Below are 25,251 nucleotides of genomic sequence, written 5' to 3'. Positions count from 1 at the left end.
ACCTCATACAAACCTCTCTCAATTGAACACAAAGACATCAAAACTTGGAGCCACTTGTGTATATTTTTTATTCTTGTCAAACGTTGACCACCGTAATGTACATTTTACATTTTGAGACGGAATATTCGAGAGACATTTTTCAGCATGTCTCTGCAACTCAGACTGCAAATGACAAGAGACATCAGAAGTTAGAGAACTTTGCCTACGGAGCAATAACATTGTTGTCACAGTGAAAGCAACGGTTGAGCTGAATCATCTCAGCTCCAGTCAGGTGGAGCTGGAGCTGTAATAGGATGAACTCGAAACAACAGATCGGCCTCTCTGTAAAAGCTGGTGCCTAATGCACCACGCTGACATTTTGTGTTGCTTTAAGTTCCAAAGAAATGAAGGTTGCAGTTCATCAGGGAGCAACGATCAACGTTACTCAGAGGTGAGGAGAAACGAGGTTTTGTCTTTGTGTTACAGCTTGCACCATTTAGATTGTCTCGACAAGTAAAGTTGCAGCATTTGACATTTTGAGCAACGGAATGTTTTTCATTTCTGCACGAGACAATGTGTGGAGTCAAATCTGCTAACAAAACGCAAGCAGACTTAAAACATAAAGAGTATGTACTGAATCCTCTGACTTATAATACCTGGTAATATTTTGTGTTTTGGCGGTGTATGTGGAGGAAGTGTGATTATGAAGGAAATTCTACAGATTAATTTAGATTAATAAGCTGATGTGCAGCCGTTAAAATAGAGGTATGACTCAACGAAGAAGCAAAGTGACATATGTAAACCAAATAAGGATGCCACAGCAACGTGGGCTAGTTCTAAAGAAGCGAGCTTCAATTACAAGTCCAAACATTAATCAGTGGTTTTTATTACTAAGGGACATCAAGATACAGTCTGTGACAACTTCATATACTGTAAATGCACAATAACCGTACAGGACAATGAAAATACGCTCTTTTGTATTTATAGGAGGCCAATCACCCTGCTGCAGTTCAACAATATCAAATGATATACACTATAGACCAAACGTTTTGATTCTACCATCTCATTTTTATTTTCTTTTAGCACTTTCCATCTCTTTGAAGGATCAAAAATCGTTAAAAAAAATAAATAAAAAGCAAAGGCTCAGAGCATAATTAAACTGGATTAAATACAGACATGGTGAGTCTTTTTTTTCTTTCTTTTGGCAGTGTATGTGGAGATGCCCTGAGACAACAATAAAACGGAATAATTAGTCTCTGTGTGTGCAGTGGCGTTGGTTCCTTTAAAATACAGCATACTGGATAAACAGAGAACCTATGGGAGACCATTGATGGCGAGAATGTTTTGGGTTTCGCTGGAGTCTGAGGGAATATTGCACAAAAAGATTCCTGTAGCCAACTGAGCTGGAAAAGCAATAATTACGTGTAAAGCTCTCATTTGTGCATCGAAGGGAATTAAAACACAGATGTAAACGATAAAAAAAAAACACTTTCAGAGTGATTTGCACTTATGACTTTTTTCTTGTCTCTGCAGGTACATAAAAACAAATAGTTTATTTGCTTAGTGTCACTTTTATGTAGAAAGTTTGATGAAAGGGAAAAAAAAAAGCTATGACGATCTTTCCACATCTGTCAAAACACAGCTACAATTGCACTAAAGCGCACAACACCGTAATTCTGATTAAGGCAGGTAATAAAATTTGTGCACTTTTTGCCGCCACAACAACCAATTCCACATCGACTTTACAATCAAGATAAATCTGCAGTTGGAGGAACAAAAATTAGGTGAGATGAATGTTAGAGAAACAGAATACCAAAAAAAAAATTTAAATTAAGTTCATATGGTAGAAAATATTAAAAATGATTGGACAATAAGAATAATTTTAAGAGCGATATTAACAAGTATTTTTTTTAAAAACCAGAGGCATCATTGAGTCACTTTAAAAATAAACCATAAATCGAGAATCTGACAACACGAAATGATCTTTTGTGTGCGTCGACAATCAAGAATGCAGCTTTGTGGTGATGAATGTGACGCGGAGCGAAATTTACAGAAGTGACAAAGGATAAACCAAAAAGACAAACGTCCATCACAGTTCAGTAAGAGTCTCTCGAAATAATAATAATAATAATAATAAAAAAAAATAAAATGTAAAAGGTTAAAAATGTCGATGGTGATGTGAGGAATGAGGAACCGGAAGGTGCCAACCCGTCTCTATTGCACTTCTGATAGACCTCAGACTCACCCGGCTGAAGTGTTGATATTTGGTTCAGATTATTACTGATTAAAAAGACACTTAGAGAAGAAGAAGTGTTGATCAGTAGACAAACTGCGGATTGTGTCCGCACTTGTACAGCGAACCCATGTTGGCGTGTCTCTCTGCATTTTTCTTTCTCTTTTTTTTTCTTTTTTTTTTTTTAAGGGACCAGCTAGAAATAATAATTAAAAAAAACAACAACAACTCGGATTCAACACTCCGGTGCTTTGTGGTCGTCTCCGTCCTCCACGGAGAGAGGGGACCTCGCCTCCTTCATCTCCTCCCCCTCCTCGTCGCCTCCGCTGCCCGTCTCGGCCGGATAAACGACCACACACATCTTCTGGCCCACGTACGTCATTTTGTCTGGAAGAAGACGAGCGAGAAGAAGATGAAGAGGCGAGCAAGTGAAAGCAATGCCTGTGTCGATGGAAATGGCCTCACGGAGAGATGAACCCAGCAAGAAGCTCTTAGTTTGCACTAGGAGACGAGCCTCAGGGTGTCAGACCTTCAGAAAAATGCCGAGTTCAAAACGAGACTTCTCCCCGTTTCTCTCAAATGTAACAATTATGAATATGGCCAAACACTTACGTTTTAGCTTCATCGGACAACAGCACTCGACTGAGAGAATGACGCTCTTTGTCTCTGAGTGGATTAGGAAACTGTAAAAAGGATTTTGAAGCTTGTTTGGAAGTAATGGCTTCCTGAAGTGGCCTTCAAGTTCATCTTGGTACCAGTGAATAATGAGATTTATTTATTTTTTTCCCCAGCTTCAACCAGCATCTTTACTTTTGTTTATTGTCGTCCTCGGGTTGATTTCACACCAAACCCCATTCAGCTCTGGGAAACCATTCCCATATTTGTCAATCATTTAAAAAAAACAGAATAATAACGTGGCACCTGCAGGCTTCTGAAAGAGCAATTTTGTAAACTGAATTTGAAGGAAGCAATAAAAATTCTCGAAACGCTTCCACTCTTTGTCATTCTGCCATTTAGCAAATAAAAATAACTTGATTGGTTCAGACGGATCTGAAACAGGAGAGTTCAGTCGCCGTCTAACGTGACGGAGAAAGTCTCTTTGTGAAGATCTCACTTACCAACGAAGGTATCAAAGCACTGCGGTTTGTTCTCCCAGTAGACCCCCAGGAAGTAGACGGGAACTCCAGTGAGCATGATGGCGAGCCCGATGCCGCACACGACCGGCTCCGAGTACAAGGAGAAGATGAGCAGGAAGGCCCAGAAGACGAGGTAAATGACCGGCCATATCAGGCTGATCTAAAGGGAGGAGAAAGTGGACATTTTGAAAATTCACATAGAAAACTAAATACTATTGTATCCTCCTATAACAGGTGTGTTCAAATGTTATTTATTTTTTGCCGAGAAACTGATTTTACATGTTCTATTAAGTTATTTTTGAAAATATTTTTATTTTATTTTAAGTCTGTCAAAAATGTTTTAAACATTTTTAAGCTAAGGATCAATATATATATATTTTTTGTTGACGCATCCATCTTGTTTTAAATCATTGAGCGCTAAATTTATGGCTACACATTTCGCATAGTTTCAGCTTCTATGTGCCACAAATCTGGAACAAACTTCAGAAAATTGTAAAACAGCCGAAACACTGAGTGCCTTTAAATCTAGACTAAAGACCCACCTGCTTAGAGCTGCTTTTGGAACATTTTAAATGAAACACTGCACTTGACAATTGCTGACTGTGTGTTCTTCTGCTACTTTGCATTTTTGTGTGTGTTTTTATGACGTAAAGCACTTTGAACTGCGTTGTTGCTGAAATGTGCTACACAAATACATTTGATTGATTGATTTATTGATTCTGACCAAGTGTCAGACTATTGAGCCGATGTGATGAAGGCACTGCTTCAAACTAAATGGTCTGTCGTCTGAATTATGGCTGGTCTGTCTTCCCTTTATAGTATTTTCCCTTTTGACCGCTGTTGCTTTTTCATCTATTTGGGAGCTTGAACAAAAATACTCTGTTATCATCCATTTTTAAAAAATATTTTCCACTTTCAAGGAACTACAGAAGCACATTTAAAACTAAATGAAGACAACCAGAAATTAGTGGCTCTGGTATAGTATACAAGTTACATTCCATTTATAACCTTAATGCGCTATTAAAGAAAAAAAAAAAAAAAAAAGAAAGATGATTTGTAGAAGTACAGAATAAACCAGAACAAGTGAACACACCTTGATTGGCCGGTGCATGTTGGGCTGTTTGATTCGCAGGACGATCTGCCCGGCAACAGTGACTCCATAAAAGAGGTAGTTGATGAAGCCCACGTAGTTGATGAGGGTGTACATGTCACTGGTGCACAGCATAAGCAGAGTGGACAGGCACTGACAGAGTAGAGACACATGAGTGTACTTGGTTTAGTTTTTTTTTTTTCATTTTTCTTTTGACTGGCTGTGTTATTAAGACACATGCAGAAATGGACCAGCGATGAAGATGACGAGAGCGGTCGGTACTCACAGTGAAGAGCAAAGCAGGGATGGGGGTGCAGCGTTTCACGTGGATCATGGCCAGGAGGCTTGGGAGGTGTCCCTCTCTGGCCCCGGCAAAGAACAACCTGCCACAAAGCAGAGGTAAACATCAGACACTCACCTCTGACCCCTGCTGGAAGAAAATGTGACTTCAAAGGCCTCGGAAATAACAACAAGAGTTAATCGGTTTTGTAAAACCAAATTACATTTCACATGATTTCATTTAGGACTCCCTAATGTAATTCTTTATATAAATATTACTGAGGGGAAGTTCTGCCCCTTTAAAGGAGGATGATGAGCATGAACTGCATATTTAAGCTTCTAAGCTGGTTTTAACTCCACACTTTGACTAGGCCGCTCCAAATCTTCCTTTTGTTTACTGTTAAATCTCGGATTTGCTCAATTGAATTGCAACTTGGAGGCTTAAAAATAGCATTTCAACCCAGACTGATAGACGTCAAAGACTTTTCTAATCTGGACTGGAACGTCGGTGGATCATGATGTCTTGCTCTTAGCTCTGAACTTTGCTAAGTCTAATTAAACTATGCAAACTGTGTTTAGAAATGCATTTGAGTGTGAATTCTTCATGACGAGAAATATGAGGCATGAGGAATATGGACTCCACGCACAACTAAGCTTTCCTAAATTTGTCGGCGTTAAAAAGGTTTTAATCAAGAGAACTTTCCAGACTTCTTCTTTGGTATCTGGCTGCATTTTTCTTTCATTTCTGTTCATAAACTTAACCATGTTGGCAGTGTTTGCTTAAAATAAGTTGCACAAAAAGACAAAGAAGCCGGACAAAACAACAAGGCTTTTGAACCACCTCAGAAGCAGCAGAAGATAACCTTAATGATGGACCGCTCAAAACTTTAACAACATGAACCCTGGAGGGGAAACAAACAGGTAACCTGACATCAGGTGGACTGACCGTGAGGACGTGAAGAGGGAACCGTTGACTCCTCCGAAGGTGGAGAGAGCCACAGAGATGGGCATGATCCACGCCATGACCCCCAGCAGCTTCTCGCCAAACGTCTGAGAGGGAGCAACGGAAAGGAGAGGCTTACAGCCACCAATCTGACACGTGCAGTGACCAGCAAACGTCACTAGAGGGCGACAGCGACTAAAATGAGCAAGCTGAGAAGCTCAAGCTGGATTGAGGCCCAGGACTCACCACGGCAACGGCGTTCGAGGCGAGCAGCTCCTGGGGACTCATGGCCGTGACGTAGGCGATGTTGGCAAAGACGTAGACGAAGGTCACCAGGGGGATGGAGATGAAGATGGCACGGGGAAGGTTCCTGGAGGAAACACGAGGTACAGCTGAGTCAAAGGGAAAGAAGATGGCGAGTATTGTTCAGTATCTGCGACCAGACTGACTAGACTGTATTCACATCAGGCAGCTTCAACTAAAGGGGAAAAGGCTTTAAACTGGGAAGCCCTGTCGGAATGTGACCCTAATCACCAAAAACAGCAACAAGCCGCTTTTCAAGCCGCCTTTTTCCAGTTGAGGAAAGGCAGATTTCTGAACACCGATAGTGAAGGCTAGCTGGAAAATAACAAGCAAAACTGCTTACACGTAGGGATCTACCAGCTCCTCTGTGACGTAGTTGAGGAAATTCCAGCCTCCATAGGCGAACGAGCCCTGTAGGAACGCCAAGGCTATCAAACCCACGTCGTAGTCCTGGAAGGGCTCGAAGGCATTGGCCGGCTCCAGCCAGTAGTAGTCTCCTACAGGTGGAGCAGGACAGGAAACTTTAATCAATCTTGACCTCAGACCAGCAGTTATGGTACATTATTTAGTGGTATGCTCCCATATCTGTGTTAAATTACAATGAGACACATGTAGTGGGGTATGTTGATCACTCATGTCTGGTTATATAAACTTGTTTTGCTGACGGGGTAAACAGGCTGTTTTTCATTACCGTTCTGGCTTGTTGTGAGGAACTCCAGCTGAAAGCCATCACCTAACAAGATCAGCGTGTGTGTAAAATGTGTTGTACAACAAATCCCTCCTCAAGTAATTCCTCTTAAAACAAAGGCAAAAGCGAGACAATCGTTGAAATATTCTCGTACTGAAACACAGATGAAGCGGGATCCTGATTGAATTAAAATAAATCCGTCCCATCGTGTCTCAAATGTCTGGCCTTTTGCAGCCACAAACCTCGAAGTATCTCAGTGGGATTTTATGTGATCGATCAACCCACAACATAATTATGAAATGAAAGCAACACGATGCATTGATTACAAATGAAACTCCTAAAAGTCAGTACTTTGTAGAACCACTGTTCTTTTGGTAACCATTTCCACCTGCAATGCACGTCTGGAAGTAACATTTTTGTTTAGTCTTCTTTACAAACTGACACAAACTCAGTCAGAGAGGATGGAGAGTATCGATTAGCGAGTGCTTTATTACTTATCAGCTCGCCATCGTCATCTCGTACTGAGCTCCAGTTTTGCCAGAGGTGAAATTTCAGGGAAATTTACAGCAACATCTCACTGTGCTGTTCAGGGACTTCTTGAAGCATGAGTAAGAAAAAAGAAAAACTCTCAGCATGAGTGAAGGGGCAGAAACTGCAAAATTTATAACCCTGAGACGACAGCCTGCATCAAAATATGGAAATCAGGTGAACCAGGAAGTAAAGTTTTCTTCACATCTGACTGACCGGTTTTCTTATCCCCCGTGAAGCAACAGCATGATGCTGCCACCACCGTGTTTCTTGATGGGAATGTGTATTCAGGGTGATGTTCACAATATTTTGTATCCAGGCCAAAAACTGCAAATATTTTTTTTTATCTGAGTAGGACAAGTTTTTCCACATAGTCATTGTGTCAATCTGGACTTTGGGAACCTGGGGACAGGATTTCTCATTTCCACAGGTTACAGTATACAGAGTGCATGGTTCCTTAATTGTCCCATCAACATATCCTGTTTTTGCTGAATACCTTTAAAGGAAATTTGATCCACCAGAACAAAGACCGAGTAAGCTCTTGAAGACGTGCCCATTAATTTGATTCAGGTGTGTTTGACCACTGAAAACATGCAGGACATCAGACGGCCAGCCCTGATTTAGAGGCATTAATGTGCTCCCAAATTTTCGGATTTCTATCCGGAAAACATTAAAAACGATTTATTGTTTTCCTTCTACTTCACTATAAGGAAAACAGATAGAATCGCATGACGTATTCAGAAGTGTATGCAGGTAACATTTGAAAATGTGGAAAGTTAAAGAGGTGTGAATCCTTTCTCTATATCGTCCCTCATTTAGGTTGTTCAATCTTACAACAAATCGCCCACTGTACTCGACAAACTTTCAACCCTTTGGGCACTGAAATATCTCACTCTGATATTTCAGACTGTCCTTACAATTACTGGCCCTGATCCCCGTTTGCAGGACAAACTCCCACACTTGTGCTGACGTTAGCTGTATGGGTTTTAACCTAAAGGACCCGAGCAACTCGTCAACCCCGGTTTGATCCACTATGCGGCCCGGAGTCTCCCAGGATGATCCCTCTGACCGTGGACATGTACAGACGGGTTTCAGGTGTTATTTCACGCAAACACACTGTGACTGAGGGCTGCACAGTGGTGCAGTTGGTAGAGCTGTTGCCTTGCAGCAAGAAGGTCCTGGGTTCGATTCCCGGCCGGGGATCTTTCTGCATGGAGTTTCCATGTTCTCCCTGTGCATGGTGGGTTCTCTCCGGGTTCTCCGGCTTCCTCCCACAGTCCAAAAACATGACTGTCAGGTTAATTGGTCTCTCTAAATTCTCCCTAGGTGTGAGTGTGTGTGTCAATGGTTGGTTGTCCTGTCTGTTTTCTGTGTTGCCCTGGCGACCTGTCCAGGGTGAACCCGCCTCTCGCCCGGAACGCTAGCTGGAGATAGGCACCAGCAACCCTCCCGACTCCATTAGGGACAAGGGTGAATAGAAAATGGATGGATGGATGGACACTGTGACTGTAGGTCCTCTGGGGAGCACAGATGGCAGCGGTAAGCTCACCCTTGCAGATCTGAACGATTCCCATGATGATGATTAAGGCGAGGGCCAGCAGCTTGCCGGCCGTAAAGATGTCCTGCACTCTGGTGGCCCACCGCACGCTGGAGCAGTTCACCCAGGTCAGCAGCACTAAACAAAAACAATGGAACGCAAAGATTACCACAAGCAGTAAAATGTAGTGTAGGACGCATGATATCGACCCTTTACATTTCTTGGGACTTGAAAAGACGTGCAGAAAGCCTTAAAATAATTATCTTATTGCTGTAGCATAATTCCACTAAAACGTTTGCTTTAAATGCTTTTGCTGTGTGAACCTTCTTTCTCCTAGCTTCAGTAGTATAACCCCCTGTAGACCATTATACCTCAAACTGCCAGTCAGCCAGGAGGCCCATGATGCCCGTTGATGCATATTCAACACAAACCAAGATTTCCCCCCAGAAAACGTGCTAAGCCTGGTCATTGGGTGCTATGGCAGTCATTCATCCAGCAGCCCGTCGTGTTCTTGAGTTTAAAAATGTTTTAAAGTTGACAGGAAATTGGAAAACATCACTTGATAATTATGTGTTATTGGAAGACTGGAAGATTAATATCTGATCACCAACTATAAAGTCTTAAAAAAATCCAAACATTTTTTTAAACTTTAATATATAAGCAATGGTGAGGGCACAAGTAAAGCCTGGTGGCCCGCCAGTCTTATAATCCACTGAGGGGAACCCTGACATACTGTATCAAGGATTATCTTAAAGTGGCTGCTGAATGGTTCTTGAGTTCATGCTCAGTTATGCCTAATTTGGCTAATATTTAGATTTATTCTCTATCACTGTCTATTTAGAGTGTTTGGCTATGAAAACACAAATTTGTTTTATTATACACCCATTAGTAAATTCAAGCAGAAATAACAAACATTTATTTGACTGTCCAGTGTTTGGTATCAAAAAGGTAAATTTTAGCTTCAGACCACAGAACACAGTTCCAGTTAAAGTCCCAGAAGAGTTTTACAGATTCCACCTGTTAACGTTTGTGATGGTAGGTAGAAAAAGGCTTTCTCCTGCCATCCCTCTCATCAATTAATGAAAGCAATGTATAACTGAGAAAACCCTCGGTCACGTTTGTTTTCAATCATTTTTGTTTCAGAGGCGTCAATAAATGTGGAGGGAGATGAAGACGAGCTTTGTCATTACAGGTTGTGTTCTGTTCGGGATGGGACTCTGGAAATATGTTTTTAACTGACTTTAAATTAGAGTTTAAATTATAAAAAAGGAAAGCTATGTTGCTCTATTTCGTAAAAGGTCACAGTAATCCAGTGAAGACCCATATGTTGCCCACCTTTCTGAGACTATTGGCCAGCACTTCTCTACACAGAGCAAAACTGGATGTGTTGTATGCTGCCGAGTTAAACAGGCCATTGGGTTTGAACCAATAGGGTGCCATTAAATAAGAGGGCCTGCTCAGATTAAGTTCATCACATTAAATAACTCTGAAGCTGCCGCTGCAGGGAACAAAGACACATAGTCAGACATAGGGGATCCAGACTGGTGAGAGTCTGGATCGCGCTCTGTGAGTGGGACTTTAACTGTGAGGGTATTTTCCTCTACAAATAAAATGACAGCTGTGGTTAAAGAAAAAGGGGGGAGGGCAGTGAGGCCAGCCTGTGGCTGACAGGCAAGGGAAGCAAAAGCACAACTTAGTAATTCTCAAGCAGGCCTAATTAAAGTAAATACAGGCTAAACCTTTTAATCCACAATTTGTAAACACAGTTGTTGGTTTGTTGCTCCCACAGCGAATATAACACTGTGGGAGCAACACAGTGTTCTCTGTTACTGACTGCTGCATAAAAGCGAAGACAAACGTTTAATCACGGAGCTGAGCCTAGGTTTAGTTAAAAAGAAGAAGATGTTGAGCAAGTTCACTGTGAACAACAGGAGAGAAACAAAATGAAGCAACGTGCCAGTAAGACCACAATGGACTGTGTCCTAGTCAAAGCCCAGATACTGGTGAGTGACTTCAGCCATGAGACTGCTGAAAGCAAATTTTACTCTGACTGATCTCGCAGCTTCTCCCTGAACGTATTTCAGCCAAAAGCGTTAAACCTTTTCTTCATTTTGAACACTTGTTTCCTAATGTGTCCTTTGTCTAATGAGTAAAACAGCTTTTGTGTTTACATTTTCCCCTGGGGCTCAATGTAAAAAGGAATGATTATTAATATGTCAACAATTCTTTTGAAAAACTGGAGTATGTTATTTTAATAAGCACCAACCCTCTGACTCTGGAAATGGGATTGAACAATAACTCCAAACATTTTTACCTCAAACATGCACTACAAATAAATAAAAATGTGTCTGTTTCTCTCTCTCTCTCTCTCTTTTTGCTACCACACGTAACAGATGGCAACAGTCCAACTAGTGTTGTGGTGCTGCTTTAAAAAGGCTCTGACAAGTTTAAAACGTAGCATTTCATAAAGTCCTGCTATACGAAACTTAAGGACCTTTGCTATGAATAAATGACGACACACTTCTGAACTGATTTAACTGTCGCTCAATGTTTGATAGCATGTCTCTGAATAGACCTTGAAGGACAAATAAATAACATTCCAGATGTTTAAATTTGGGCAATTCTAGACATGCAAAAACAGGCGGAGGTAAACGGATGCAGCTCGTGAATCTTGTAAACATCGGTGACATCACAGTTCACTGAGAACATCCAGCCTCTGACCTACTTCTGCTCTGAACAACAAGAGCAGACAGACAGAAGGTAAAACAACATTAACAATACTTGTTTTGTTTGTTGTTGTTTTTTTTAGTTGTTGTTTTTTGTTCAAATAAAAAAACAGCTTTACAAGGTCTGTCCCAGGGAGAAGCTGTAAAAATACCGACGTGACTTTCAAGATGTCCCAGGGTAATTTGTTACACAACTTGACACATTTTTTTAATGAAGGAGTTCAAAAACGGGACAAGGCAGTCAACTAAATGTCGGTCAATGTGTCACGAATATAAAAAGGTACAAAGTGTTTAGACGGTGCAGATTCTGCTGAGGCGGGTGTTTTTCTCTCAGAGCAATTAGCCCCAGTGGATACAACCTTTCCCTCTGTGTGATTTTTTTATTTGATTTGATTTTTTTAGAGTTAACCACAAAGCTGGAATGAGAAAGTTTTCATGGTTTAATAAAAGTATTAATGGCAGACCATCACCGTTGTTTGAGAGAAACCCATCCTGCCTTTGAAAGTCACTTTTCTTATCAGCATTACTTTCCAAAGAAAGCTTTAAGATTTTTATTATTGTAAACATTTAATATTTCAAATTAGAAATAAAAGAATCCCCTAAAATGAAAACTATACAAACTTGGACAAATGGACAAAAAATATTTTTTTACATAAAAAAAAAGTGTTAATAAGTTTATTAAAACAATTAGATTAGCTATCCAGCAACAAGCTTCCAAATAATTACTTCTATCTTACAAATAGCATTATTAAAATTAGACCCTGCTGATGTGTGGCTTAACTAAATAATTATCCACTGAACATGTTCTGAAAATATTAGTTTTTCTCTTCAATAAAAATATTGCCATATTTGTAAATAGCAAAAAAAGAGTGTAAAGTATTAAAAGTAGAAACATTTTCATTTGAAATACAAATGGACATTATTTCTTGATGATGTACTTTGAAATCACAATTGGAGATATATATTCAAATATGCGGTCCAGCCCCTGTAAAGTGGTTGTCTCGTTTCATTTCGCAATATTTTCTCCATTTATTCCCATTATTTTAAATATAAGACTGGATGCAATAATATCCGTCAATATTCATACTTGAGGCTTTCATTAATTGTTTATAGTTCTCTATTTAGTTATAAAAAAAACCCTTTTATCCAGACATGTACCACAAAGTGGGCGAAGTATTAATAAACACTTTCACTTCTCTCACTTTTACCGTGAATTTGTTTGCGCACTCAGACAACGCTCCATCGTACGGGCCACTAATGGTAAATTTCACTTTGTGGCCCACAGCTACAAAAAGCTAAATGAGGCATGAATTAAGCTTCTCTGCATGCTTAACGTTTCTGCCTGTTCCAAAGTTTTAATGCGCCCAGGAACAAACACTTCATTCGTTACAGTAGAAAAAAATGGAAGCAAGCAGAGACTTCTGAGCTGCTCCAGTTTTTCCAGTTGCACTCGCTCTTGCTTTTTCTGTCAATTATACAGCAACACGCAAGAACCAGAGTCCCACCTGACGTTTTGTAAATCTGCTTTCGAGACTTCAATCCAAGCCGATAAACATTAAAAAGACAAAAGAAAAACCAGAACAATAATTGAACGTGAATTTTCGATACGCAGTCACAAATCACGCAGCAGTAAAAACAATCCGCTCTCTTTGAAGCATTCACGCCCGTCTCTCTCTCTCTCTCTGTGTCTGTAGGCCGCCTGCAGTATTCGACTCGTGTCTGTGAGCTGATGAGGTCCTTCAATCAAACACCTTCGCATTTCTGCCTTTCTCCTCATGTAAAAACCGCTTGCTCTCCTCTCGCCATCATTTGTTCATCCTTGTTTGCTTTCCTCTGACTGCTAGATAACATCTCAAGAACATTCAGTGGCCAATGAACACAGAGACATACTTTTTTAACACGGCCAAACTGCACATATTTGTGTATTCCAGTGACGCTGAATAGTTTTGTACTCTCCAGATCAGTACATGAACGGCGGTGCCAATGTTTAACAGCTCAAAGTAAATCCCAGGCCCATCTGGCACAGTGAAAGTAGGAAGTGTTTCAAAGCCTTCAGAGAGCAGTGAACTACAAACTACATTTATCTCTGTAGTTTCTCAAAGATGCAAGTACTGAGAAACATACGCTCACACAGTGATGAAGGGAGCGGGTACGAAATGGTTTGTTTACATGTAAGAGGAGGCTGGGACGAGATGAAAACAACACGCTTACAAAACCGAACTGACCGGAGGCAATTTGTATCTGATCCATAACGTCTTGTCCAGTGTGTTCCTCACATGTTGTCGTTTCACAGGATAAAAGGAGCTTCATGTTCAAGGTCTCAAACAAAGATCTTAACTATTTATGCTTTCTTTTCAGTAAAGGAAAATAAAATGGTTAATCCTCATGATCTGTTGCTTTGTTCTGTATGACAGGGTCCAAAACACGTTGTTCTGATTGGGTCACTCTGATGGCTAAACTAAGAAAGAGCTCATTAGGACCAAACCACAAAATCCAGCTTATTAGCTGAAGTAGAGCAAAAAAGTCTGTCTGGAGATTTAAAAATACAGAGTCTGCGCTCAAGAAATAGGAAGTAGAAAAGACTTGACACCGGACCCTACCGACCTCTGACCCTTTCGTTGGCCATCTACTTCATTTTCATGCCAAAAGCTCTTTGAGTTTCAAATATTCTGTAAAACCGTGTTATCTTGTTTTTTTAAATAAATGTTTTTCTTTGTCGACGGTGGTTGTTGCATAAATTGTATCAACCACTTCCCCGCCCTCACGACTCCAACAGAAGCAGTCCCAGTTTTCGAAAATTGCATTCCTGCGACTTTATTGCTTGAGAATGACTAAAGGGAGCACGGGTAGTATCTTCTGGCTAAAAGTCGCCACATGATACGTTTTAGATTTTAGTTTAACACGTTCCTTATGCATCCCCCTGCTCTCCCTTTTCTGATGCCGCCCTGGGTGCCTGCCAGTACACTGTAAGAAAACAGCAAATGGGTTTTCTTGTCACAGTAGATTTTACTCGTCGCGTATCGAACGTGTTGCTCACAGAGACAGACGGCAGCCAGCAGCCTCAGGCCGTTCTCCGGTGGGAAGCAGGTGGGGAACAGAGGCTGGAGGACGTAGTTGGAGAACGTCAGGGCGATCACAGCCTGGTTGGTGGGATAGATGACCAGCACGGCGATCCACAACCGGAGGAACCTATAAAGCAAAGACACACACCCATAAAGACACAAACGCAACTCAAGGATGTTACTAAAGGTATTGTGTTCTTGTGCCTGGTTTTGACTCCAGGCCAGTAATTGTACACCGATTCACTAATGGAACAAAACAAAGACAATTAAGACAAGGAACCTTAAATAAAATAAATAAACCGTTGTATATGGATGTAGTTATGAGAGCTCTGAGAAGAAACGCAACGGGGAAATCCCATGTTGTAACACACTAAGATGTTTGTTCTGACCGACTTCATTGTAGTCAGCCAAGACTTCCTCCCATTTTTATTTCTCGCTGGTGAAGTGAAACGGCTCCGAGGTTACCTCAGGTCGCATCTCCTTCTCACTGTATCTCACAAGAGCCAAGAAACTTTATCGGCACACGTAAAAGTCTCACCACGAGCAAATTAACGACTTATAGAAACCAGAGCAGAAAGAAGAAGACATTCATTAGTCCTCTGACGAACAGCGTTTATTAACCCTGTAAATAGAAAAGTATTCTTCTTCGAAATAATTCAGGACGTGGAAAAATGATATAAATATCAGAAATTAGACAAATAGCTACAGAAAAATGTAACCTTTTCAGCCTCCTCACACGAACATGGAGACACATCTTCCACCCGGCCCACCTGTTACATGAACACATGGGGACAAAAGCTGCAGCAGAACACAAACAATCACCACTGGAACTTGGTTTATTTATGTCACACAGGGGGGCACAGGAAAACACTTCAAACCGAGCTTCTGAAGCCACAAGCTACAAAGGCTCTGGAGGCAAAAGCTCACTGATGTGTATTGATTCTCGCTCTACGAAAATAATCCGTGGCTGTTATGTCTGGTCAAATTCCTCCCTGATACTATGGGTTCTTGGGATAGCTGGAGGCAAAACAATGCTCGGATCCGTGTTTACAGTCCGGTCCCAGGAAGTGTGAAATCCACTCCAACAAGCCGGACTGTTCTGTGATGTTGTTCGTGCTGCTTCGCACGATTCCTGAGCTTTTACAGGCTTTCGGGACGGACGTAGAGAGGCCTGGATGTCACCTTCAGTCATGTGTACTCACGTCGGGTCGTACATCCTTCCCTAACTCTGATCCTCAGGCAGAGTCCCAGAATTTTACTTTGAAGTGTTCAGAGCGTCTAAAACAATCCTTGGTTTGGGGAACGGCATTCTGTAGACAGGTTTGCTTAGCATTGTGGGATGCGGTAGAATAAACAAACAAAAAAAAACAAAAAAACAGTAGTAGGTCTTTTCCGTAAAGCATAAGACCTTATGTGACTTTCGAGTTGTTTCCTCCAAATTCATTCATCACATTGATTTTTCATAATCATAACCAGAAACGCACATAGCATCTGCTTCCTGTATTTATATTTGGTACTCCCATTTGGTAAAATGTTTCTATGATCAAACAACCCCCTCCACAGATTATTAAAACACACAAATGCCTGTCAGTTATCAGAGGTGGTTCTGTTTTGACCTCTGACCTCCTAGTAATCTACACAAGAGGTTTCATTAATCTATGTTTTAGAAAATCTCTAAAAGACCCAGTTCATGATAAATTTTTTTAGACAAGTTTATTTTTTTATAGTGCGGATTAAGATGTAGTTTAATCGATTCCAGATTTAACTAAAAAAGAAATGAAATAGTCTTTTAATTTAGCCCTTTACATGTCTTAAATAAAATGTTGCTGAAGGTTAAGCTGACATAATCTTTTCTTTTCTCTTCTTTCCTTGTCTCTTCTTCTCTGTTTTATTTTTCTTTTCTTTTTTTGGGGGGGGGGGGGAATAGCGCCCCCTTACCAAATGTCACCCGCTGAATGTGTCGAGCCAACGCCAGTAAACGATCCGTTCAGTTCGGGAGTGTTGAAGCGACGAAACGTCTAAGACGTGCAGGACTTCCGTGAAGTTCCTTAAAAGATTTGCTTGATTTTTTTGTTATTGTTTTGTCTCGTTTTCACTCCAGCGTCTGAATATTTTCATACGGAAGCTGGGTTACAAATCTTGAAATCTTTAGCCACGTTAAGAACTGTCTGTCACAAAGGCACAACGTGTTCTCATCACTCCAGTCAAACCAATAGCACAGTGTAACAACAGACTTTTAGTACAAAACCAGCGCAGAACTATTAAATGAAATAGCTGATTAGCTAAAAAGTAGTGTGGATTTCAGGCCTTGTATAAGGGCTTTGATTTATTTAGACCCCGACTTTCACATGGAAAGTGTACGCAGTTTTTTACGCCGCGGACATCTGGATTCATGAATGGAAAGCTGAAAGGCTGTTAAACGGAGACAGCTATTGATCCCAACGTCTTTGAACCTGTCCTCGCCTCTACCTTTTACTGAAACACGTAAATGTCGCTGGATGGTGACGTATAGATGTCTGAGGTGTGCACGGTTACCCAGCCAGGCCTCCGAATATGTCCTTCACGTAGGAGTAGTCGCCCCCTGATTTGGGAATGGTGACGCCCAGCTCGGCGTAGCACAGCGCTCCGATGGCGGTGACGAGGCCCGTGATGATCCAGACGACCAGGGCCACGCCCACAGAGCTGGCGTTCTCCATCACTCCCTTCGGACTGACGAAGATACCCGAGCCGATGATGTTACCTGGTGGGGAGAGGAGCCAGGTTTCAGTGCAGGTTTAACAAGAATAGACTTTTTCCAACTGGTGCCATTTAAAAAAAAATTTCAATCTCAAATTTCTCGTTTACTTTCTTTCTCATTTGCCCAGTTTTATTTATTTTATTTTTATTTTCTTTATAAAGTAAGGCGTCATCGGTTTATTCGCCACATTAGCAGACATCAGCTAACGGTTACGGACAAACAAAGCAGAAAAGCAAACTCAAAATCAGGCAGTGGATTAGCAGACTCAAACGGAAGAGAGTTAAAAAAAAAACAGGGGATGTGTTATGCTGACTGAGCAGAGGTGTGTGAACGACAGAAGCAGGGGTGAAAGAGTGCAAAGAGGGATTAAAGGTGGACGCGGAATATCCTGACAGAACCGCTGAGCGTCAAAGTGACGTTTTCGCAAAAAGTTGGAGGGAGCGCTGATTGGCCGACATGAAAGCCTGCCATCCAGCTACGGCGTCCAGTGGGGGGCAGTCAGGATTTACTAGGATTTCACTCTGCTTTAGGCAGCCAGAAGTCAAAGATCGCTGGCTGAACGGCTGCAGCAGTTCAAAAGTCAGAGTTGTGATGATAGCGTCACATTGTTGATCTCCTGTCACTCCTGCCCATAAAGTGTAGTAAGCTATTTAACCTATTAGTGTCAGAGAAAAACAGTGTTTACTTTAAACCCTGCAAAATTATGCCCTCTTGATTAAAAGTGTCTAGATACATGAAATGAGCGATTTAAGGTTTTATTGGAAACTCTACAGGTAAGGCTTTACCATGTGTAAAATTTGAAGATGGTGATAGCACTGAGGCCACATGCCTGATTACGCAACTTCACTCGCAGATAAAAAGAACAAAAAGCTCTCAGTTCCCTTGATTGCCTTGACATATTTATAAGAGGACAGATCTGCAGTGCATGACCTTTGACACCTTAAGGAAAAAAAAAACAAAAACGTGCTAACTCAGCCCACGATTTTGCGGCTTCTGCCGTCTTTGATTTGCTTCTTCCAAAGATGAACTTTGGTTAAGTTTACCAGCTCTCCTGCCCTGGATGGACTGACTCTGCAAGATGTGTTGTAGAAGTGATCCAGTTGAGCATGCTGTGCGTCCAACGGTCACGTGTAGCTCTGCACAGACGTGAGCCAAACTGCTGACTGTTAGGGAATCATGGCGTTTCCTGTTCTCACTTCAATTTCTCTCTAGGTGCATTTTCTGTCTTTTTTTTTTTTTGGTGAAAGTAGCTCCCAACCAGCTGGCTGTGTCTCGACTTTAACTGAACACAGTTCAAGTCTGTTTGAAGAAGCAGTAGATTAGCAAAGAAAAACGTCTGAGGTGTCAGATTACTTGCTTACAGAAAAATTAGAGTTCCTCTTTTCACAAAAAGCAGCAGGATGTCGTTTCACACATTTTACTATCGTTTTTCTTTTCTTCTTTTTTTTAAATTTTTATTACTGCACTGCTGTTTCACAGAAGAAGAGCACATATCTGCTTCTGGTGAACTTTGGTTTTCTTTATGGCTGCAGCAAGCCTTCAGCCTCAGAGGAACATTTTGATAGCGCTGGGCGTTTTGGATCTGCATTTAAAACAAATTAACTATAAAGGAAACTTGATTTAATTGTAGCTTGTAGGTCAGGAGAAGAAAAACAAACAAATTGCAGTTATTACATCGCTATGAAGAAACTTTGTAGGGATTATGACAATTTTAGAGGGAGTTTTGTACAAGTTTGCTGTAAAAACTGGCTGAAATGAAGAATCTGCATGTTGATGTGTAAAACAATTTAATTGAACTGTTTATTCCTCAGTGAAGTTGTGACACCTAAGAGAAATGAAACTCAGTGTGGACTTTTTGTCAGGGCCTCCCTGTTTCATTCGCCTCCCAGCCAAAAACATTTCTAACTCAAACACTGTGTGTGTTTGTGCAGCTTTATGATTTAACTCTAAGCAGCTAAATTAAAACACACTCGGATTAATTCTCGCTGGCCTCCCCTCAGCAGTAAGACGACACGGAAACCTCAGGCTCATGAACAACGATGAGCTAAAACTGGACGACAGAATGTTGCTTTTGCCTCATCCCACTAAAATGCTTTTAAATCTTGTGGCTGTAACGAACGCATGAAGATGCGCCGATAGTTCAGCGAGGCACAGTAAACCACAGAAGTTCATGAAACAGCATTATCAGGGCGGAGTCCTCTGAAGTGGCCAAAAGTTCACTTGCAATCCACGTTTCACGACGCCGCGCGTTGCTGGATTACCTGTTAGATAAACGCACACGACGGGCCATAAAAAAGTGTTTGAAGTCCTTGTGCGCCCAACACCTTTTCAGGCCTCATCCACGTCACCTGAGCTCACGTCTCTCTGGCACGTGACGACCTGACCGGAGCGAGCGCCAATGAATTACTTTGGTGAAGGACAACGTAGCTTGTCCTTCTGTGGCGACTCGGTCAAATCCTCGGCGCTGGAATGACCGTCAGGCCAACTTCTCCGTTACCGTTTCCAATGAACGGAGAGGAGATAAACAAAGTGATGCAGCACTGATACTAATAATGGGTGGAGCTAATGCTTTAATAACACACTGTTACCTCTTGTTAAGAACTGTGCTCGTATTTTTAATGACTCTGATTTGCAAGCTGTTTGCTCTCATAAACTCTCCTGTGTCCGCTGTGCCAGACGCATTAATCGTCCCTCCGGGTTGGATGTGTGAGAAGCCTGAAAGAAATCCCTTTTTTATTGTAGTTGCATAATCTCTCACACACCTAAAAATAAGAATAGTAATAATAAAAACTGAATAAGAGGTTGCTTAGGAGACATGTGCCAAACTCGAGGCCAAATCCGGCCCACCGTAACTATTTCTGTGGGCCACAGAAATATATCTTCAAGTTAACAGCTGTGTGCCTGAATGTTATTTCATCAGCCAAGTCAAAGCAGCATAAAATAATCCTCTTCATATTTGATAATATTTTCACAAAGAGAAATCTTCCTCTCTGCACAACCTTTTTGAAGAATTTTCTATTTTCTGTAGTTCTGATTACTGCAACAGCCGAGGAAGAAGGGCGTCTAGTGTCTGTCGAACCATTTATCTGCTGAGTTGCACACATGTTCTTAGTTTAATTGGCTTTCTCCCAGAGATGACCCGTTCTCACATTACTGGTGGAATCAATGGGACATTTCAGTAAAGTGGTTAGAGAGAATAGACCCACAGCATCACAGTTCCCCCACTATGCTATTCCTACTAGCCTATTTTTTTGCCTCACTCCAGTTTCGTTGCCAAACGCGTTTAGAGTTTCTTGCATGGTTTGCCATATTTATCTACGCCTTTTCTGGTTTACTGTAGGAAAAAGTGGTAAAAATCTGACTGTTTGTTGTCTAAATATGACCCAGGTCCGATTTTTAATGCCTGTCTGAAATGTGACTTTTTTTTTCTAATCAGATCCATATATCCAATCCTAAATTGGATATGTGTCTAAAGTTCTCACTCCATGTGGCATTATAAACTGTTTAATTGGTAAATTGGTTAAAGTCTTAAAGGTGAACGTGTGAAGGAACATTTTGCTCCTGTGAAATTGTTGCTATTGAATTAATTGAAAACAACTGAATAAAAGGAAAAGGCAACCAAAAGGTGAGATAAAAAAAAAACATTTTTAGGAGTGGTGGTGAGAACACAACTACATGAAATATTACTTTTAAGAAAGCATCATCTACGCTTCGAACGTCAATTTTTTCTTCTAACTTCCTTCCAGCGACAAGCCTGGTGGATTTTGGGATAAATGATCCTGATTTGTGTTTGACAATCAATATATTTGGTCAAACCTAAAGGAAAAGGAGACGTCTGATGATTTTTAGGTTTGTCTTGCAGGCTGCTCCATGCATTAACGATTCACTCAATAAGCAGTAACTCCCGAATTTAAAACCTCCCGACTGCTGCTTTCCACATCTTTCTATCTGTTCTCCACTTCTCTCGCTCTTCCTCCGTCAGCAAACCTCTTGGGAGGACACTGTGCCGTTCGCACTCTCGCCGTCGCCTTGACTCCCCCACCCCTCTCTCGCTTTCCTCTCGTTACCTTGGAAACACACAAATGAGTCACCCCCACCTCCCCTCCCATCCAGTGACTATCAGCCTCGCTCCGTCTGGACATCCTGCAGCATGTTTAGGCCCACTAGTCGGTATTGATCAGACTGATGGGGTTATCTTTACATGTTTGTCCTCTGGATTGTTTCGGCCTGACTGACCTCAGTTCAGTCCCGTCGCCCTCTCGCTGTCATTAGACCGTCTCTGTGCTAAGTTAGGCTTAATGACGAAGCTAATGGTGCCAATAAAGTATCAGAGATTGCTTTATTTCTTGAATTTTATTATAAAATACATGCTGAAACGTCCGGTCACTCGTTTTGATTGCACTTTAGCAGCAAAAGGTCGCAGGAACAATGCGGATCAATTTGACACCCATTAACCAGACTGAGCTTACTCTCTGTGACCTACAGCGCCTTGCAAAGAACATCCAAACACGTCGAATTTTTCCACATTTTGTCATGTTTAAATATTGCGTAGAGTCCATATCCATGTCATTTAAACTTAGCGTCGATCCAGCTGAAATCATCTGCAAGTGGAACAAGTGCTTCTTTATAAATATGAAGAAATTACTGACTTGGAACAAGGTGCTATGTGTTGCTGAAATGTCACTTGTAAGTTGGTTTTGTCTCATTTCAAGATATTTGCTCTAGAAACGAGATGGAAATACTTGGTAAGATTTTATGTTTGTAAAAGAGAATCCAAGGCACTGAACAGAAAGCTCAGTTTGGGGGTGTTGATGAAATCATCTGAAAATGGAAAGATAGACAGTTACTGAAAGTTGTGTGTGTGTTTCTGCTTGACGCACACACACAACTCCAGACACACAAAGGGGGAATCTGTTGATGGGGAAAGCTTTAAGTTAACAAATGTGGAAAAGTTGGAAGCTGGGTTGAACTGCTGAGAGAAGCCAACAGGAAGTCCTCTGCGTCCACACAGAGAGGACTAAAGATTAACGATTCAGAAGAAGACGATCTACGACATGAGTGGTGGAAAACAAGCAAAGCACATCACCCTGAATGTACCATCTCAAGGATGGAACAGGGGGGTGGCAGCACCATGCTGGGGTGGGGGTATCTAACTTAAAGCTGATGTCCACACAAATATGATCCGTACAGTCTGACGTTTGGTAAAGAAAAATGGGCAAAAAAATCAGCCTAAAGTTGTGCAAACAGACTTTTCAGCCTGCCAGTCATGTGCCTCTAAAAACTTTCTTGGGTTGACAAATCCTGAGCAGCAGAGATGAGTGAGTGAGTGAGTGAGTGAGTGAGTGAGTGAGTGAGTGAGTGAGTGAGTGAGTGAGTGAGTGAGTGAGTGAGTGAGTGAGTGAGTGAGTGAGTGCACTCTCATTGAGGGCAGATAACAAACGTTTTAGTGATTAAAAAGAGAAGGATTCAGGTAAATCTTACAGCGTGAACACCCTCCTAGATTATAGGCTTTACATTTTTATAAGCGTGAGTCAACAGTGAACACAGTTTGCACACCAAGGATATAGTAAAGAGAGGGATTCACTCACCAACTATAATCCCACATGCGCTCACGAGTCCGATCTCCTTCTTGAGCGCAACTCCCCCAGACTCCTTCTCAGCGGCCGCATCCTTGGCAGAGCCCGCCGTGCTGCTCCGTTGTCTTGGTCCGTCCGTCATTTTGATTCACTTATGTAAAGTTTTTTTTATTTTATTTTTTTATGTACTGTCCAAGTTGTCTTGTTTCTTTCCTCCGCACGGCACCTGATGCTCGCCCCACTGCGCGTGAATCGCCTTGTGCGCACGTCCCCCCCTGCGCACAGGACAATGTTCACTGAAACGTGCCGCACTTTATCTGATGAGGAAGGATTGTCGTTTTTTTTTTTTTTTGCGTTGTCAGCAGCTTTTGAGGAGGGGCTGAAAACTAAATAAAATATGTCTTTTTTGAAGGGCTGCGGGAAATATGTCGCAAGCTTTCACAAAAAAGCCTAGAAATATGTTTTTATTTTCCTGGCTGGAGTAATTACGCATCGGCAGAACGGCAGGAGCAGCATACAAGCACACGTTCCGATCACTATTGAATGTATTTGTGATTCGTCTGCGATTCAGAGTTGTTCTCAAGATAATAAATGTCTCTTTTTCTAAAGCTCTCACAGCGTCCCAGATGTGAGAACAGGCACAACCATCATCTCTTCAGTGCAGCAGGAAAACCAGCAGCAGCCTGGTCTTCTTCTTCTTCTTCTTCTTCTGTCCTCCAGAGTTCAGACAGGAGGACTTGTGTTTGGATTCACATCCATACTTCCCCTTCATATAAAAACATTATAGCACCGCCCCATGACTGCCCCCTCCTGTCTGTTTTTCTTTTTCAGCTTCTTCAGGACCCTCCCTTTTTGTAATTTTCTCTTCCTCCCCTCAGCTACCAGCTGTTCACCAGATCTGCATGAAGCCCCCCCCCCCACACACACACACACAAAAAAAAAAGAAAAAAAAAAAGCAGTTTTCTAGGCAGCAGCTCCTCACCTCTGTCTCATTTCATCTCCTGTCCCAAGTTTTGCCTCACAGAGCCTCAGTTACTATTCAGGACGCGACGCAGCAGAAAGGCTGATTCTAAATTTAGCCTTTTTTTTTTTTTTTTTTTTTTTTTTTACACAGACATCACGACTCACTTTCCGTGCTGCGTGGTTCGCTGACAGCTCACTCACTCCATCGCTGCTTTATTCGCACAAGATGCATTTTGTCAGAAAGCTGGAACCCTGTCGTGAATTGTTGCTGTAGTTCTCTGATCAAAGTTGACCTGAAATGGAATAATTGTATCAATTAGTTTGATCAGAGCCAGGTTAACGCAGACCCATTTCAACACGGTGTATTCAAAAATGTATTTCATTTCAGGAATTTGGAATTTAGAAAGTAAAATCCTAAAATATTACACTTGCTCAATACAAATTTCAGGTGTTTCCTCTATGGTGTGACGATTTTGGTGTGGAGTTTCTCAAATAAATAAATTGTTACTAAACAAAATGTAAAAAAAAATAAAAAATGAATTGCTGGAATTAGGCTGTGGATTTTTTGAGGTCCAGTTTGGATTCGCTCAAATCTGCAAATATACTTTTTCCAGTAACAGACTGTTTCCTTCCACTCAATTTTCCATCTATACGAATGCATAAAGCACTCTGTAAAGACCCTGCTTCTTCAGCACCATTCATTATTTACCAAACGGCATGGCCTTAAAATAGCATTTCTGAATTAAAGTGTTTTCTTTTCTTTTTTTTCTTCTTTGTCTCGCGCCAGCTTTTTATTATCTCAGCAACTGGGTATTGATTGGTTTAGCCACCAGAATCAAAAATACATGCTTGTAACATAAAATACATGCTTGTCACATAAAATACATGCTTGTCACATAAAATACATGCTTGTCACATAAAATACATGCTTGTCACATAAAATACATGCTTGTCACATAAAATACATTCTTGTAACATAAAATGCATGCTTGTCACATGGGCCTCATAGTAGGGCAGGGTGTTCCTTGAAGGTCCTGGATCTGGATCCTGGTCTGTTCTCAGTTTGAAGCAAGTTACCACAAAAAATAAATTTCCAATCACACTCTAATTACTGAGATCCACTTGCATGTTGTCTGGCTTCAGTGAAGTTAAAAAAAATATACATATTAAGGTCCAATTAAATTACATGAAGCAACAGCAAATGTTTTGTGTTTTTCTTTTTAGAATAATTCTTAAGATTCTTTTCTTTTAACTTAATGTTTAATTTCTCATCCTTGATAAGCGGTGGGAATTTATCGGAGCGCAGCTGGACTGCAGCGCATTCAGAGCAGGGAGTTGTTTTTTTTGTTATTTCGGTCAAGGTCGCTCCGGCAGCACAGAGGCTTTCAGCGGCAGCATCGCTGTTGAGCAAAATCCAACACGATGTTACTCTGAAAGCATTTCTAGGGATTTAATGTGAAATCCACCTGGC

General features: G+C 41.3%; 1 protein-coding gene across 1 annotated transcript; it reads right to left on the bottom strand.

Annotated features, from left to right (window-relative positions):
- Window positions 1-49: 49 nt before the first annotated feature.
- Window positions 50-23,570, bottom strand: slc7a8a (solute carrier family 7 member 8a). Its single transcript, XM_044097220.1, has 11 exons — window positions 22,830-23,570; window positions 17,040-17,244; window positions 14,480-14,631; window positions 8,729-8,854; window positions 6,307-6,460; window positions 5,907-6,030; window positions 5,664-5,767; window positions 4,725-4,821; window positions 4,442-4,591; window positions 3,331-3,508; window positions 50-2,599 (listed from the first exon to the last, which is right to left on the bottom strand). Exons 1-11 carry the CDS (start codon window positions 22,957-22,959, stop codon window positions 2,448-2,450), a joined length of 1,572 nt encoding a protein of 523 aa, XP_043953155.1. The 5' UTR covers window positions 22,960-23,570; the 3' UTR covers window positions 50-2,447.
- Between the last annotated feature and the right edge of the window lie 1,681 nt (window positions 23,571-25,251).

Source organism: Gambusia affinis, linkage group LG18, assembly GCF_019740435.1.
Source record: "Gambusia affinis linkage group LG18, SWU_Gaff_1.0, whole genome shotgun sequence".
NCBI classification, from domain to species: domain Eukaryota; kingdom Metazoa; phylum Chordata; class Actinopteri; order Cyprinodontiformes; family Poeciliidae; genus Gambusia; species Gambusia affinis.
This window is presented reverse-complemented; position numbering and strand designations above follow the sequence as displayed.

What these genes read in the sequence shown, in the direction of transcription:
- slc7a8a (XM_044097220.1), bottom strand. Translation starts at nt 22,959, where the DNA reads ATGACGGACGGACCAAGACAACGGAGCAGCACGGCGGGCTCTGCCAAG. An exon ending in AATCGTTCAGATCTGCAAGG is followed by an intron (nt 6,461 to 8,728) that starts GTGAGCTTACCG and finishes CTCCACCTGTAG; the next exon opens with GAGACTACTACTGGCTGGAG. An exon ending in CCTCGAACGCCGTTGCCGTG is followed by an intron (nt 5,768 to 5,906) that starts GTGAGTCCTGGG and finishes GCTCCCTCTCAG; the next exon opens with ACGTTTGGCGAGAAGCTGCT.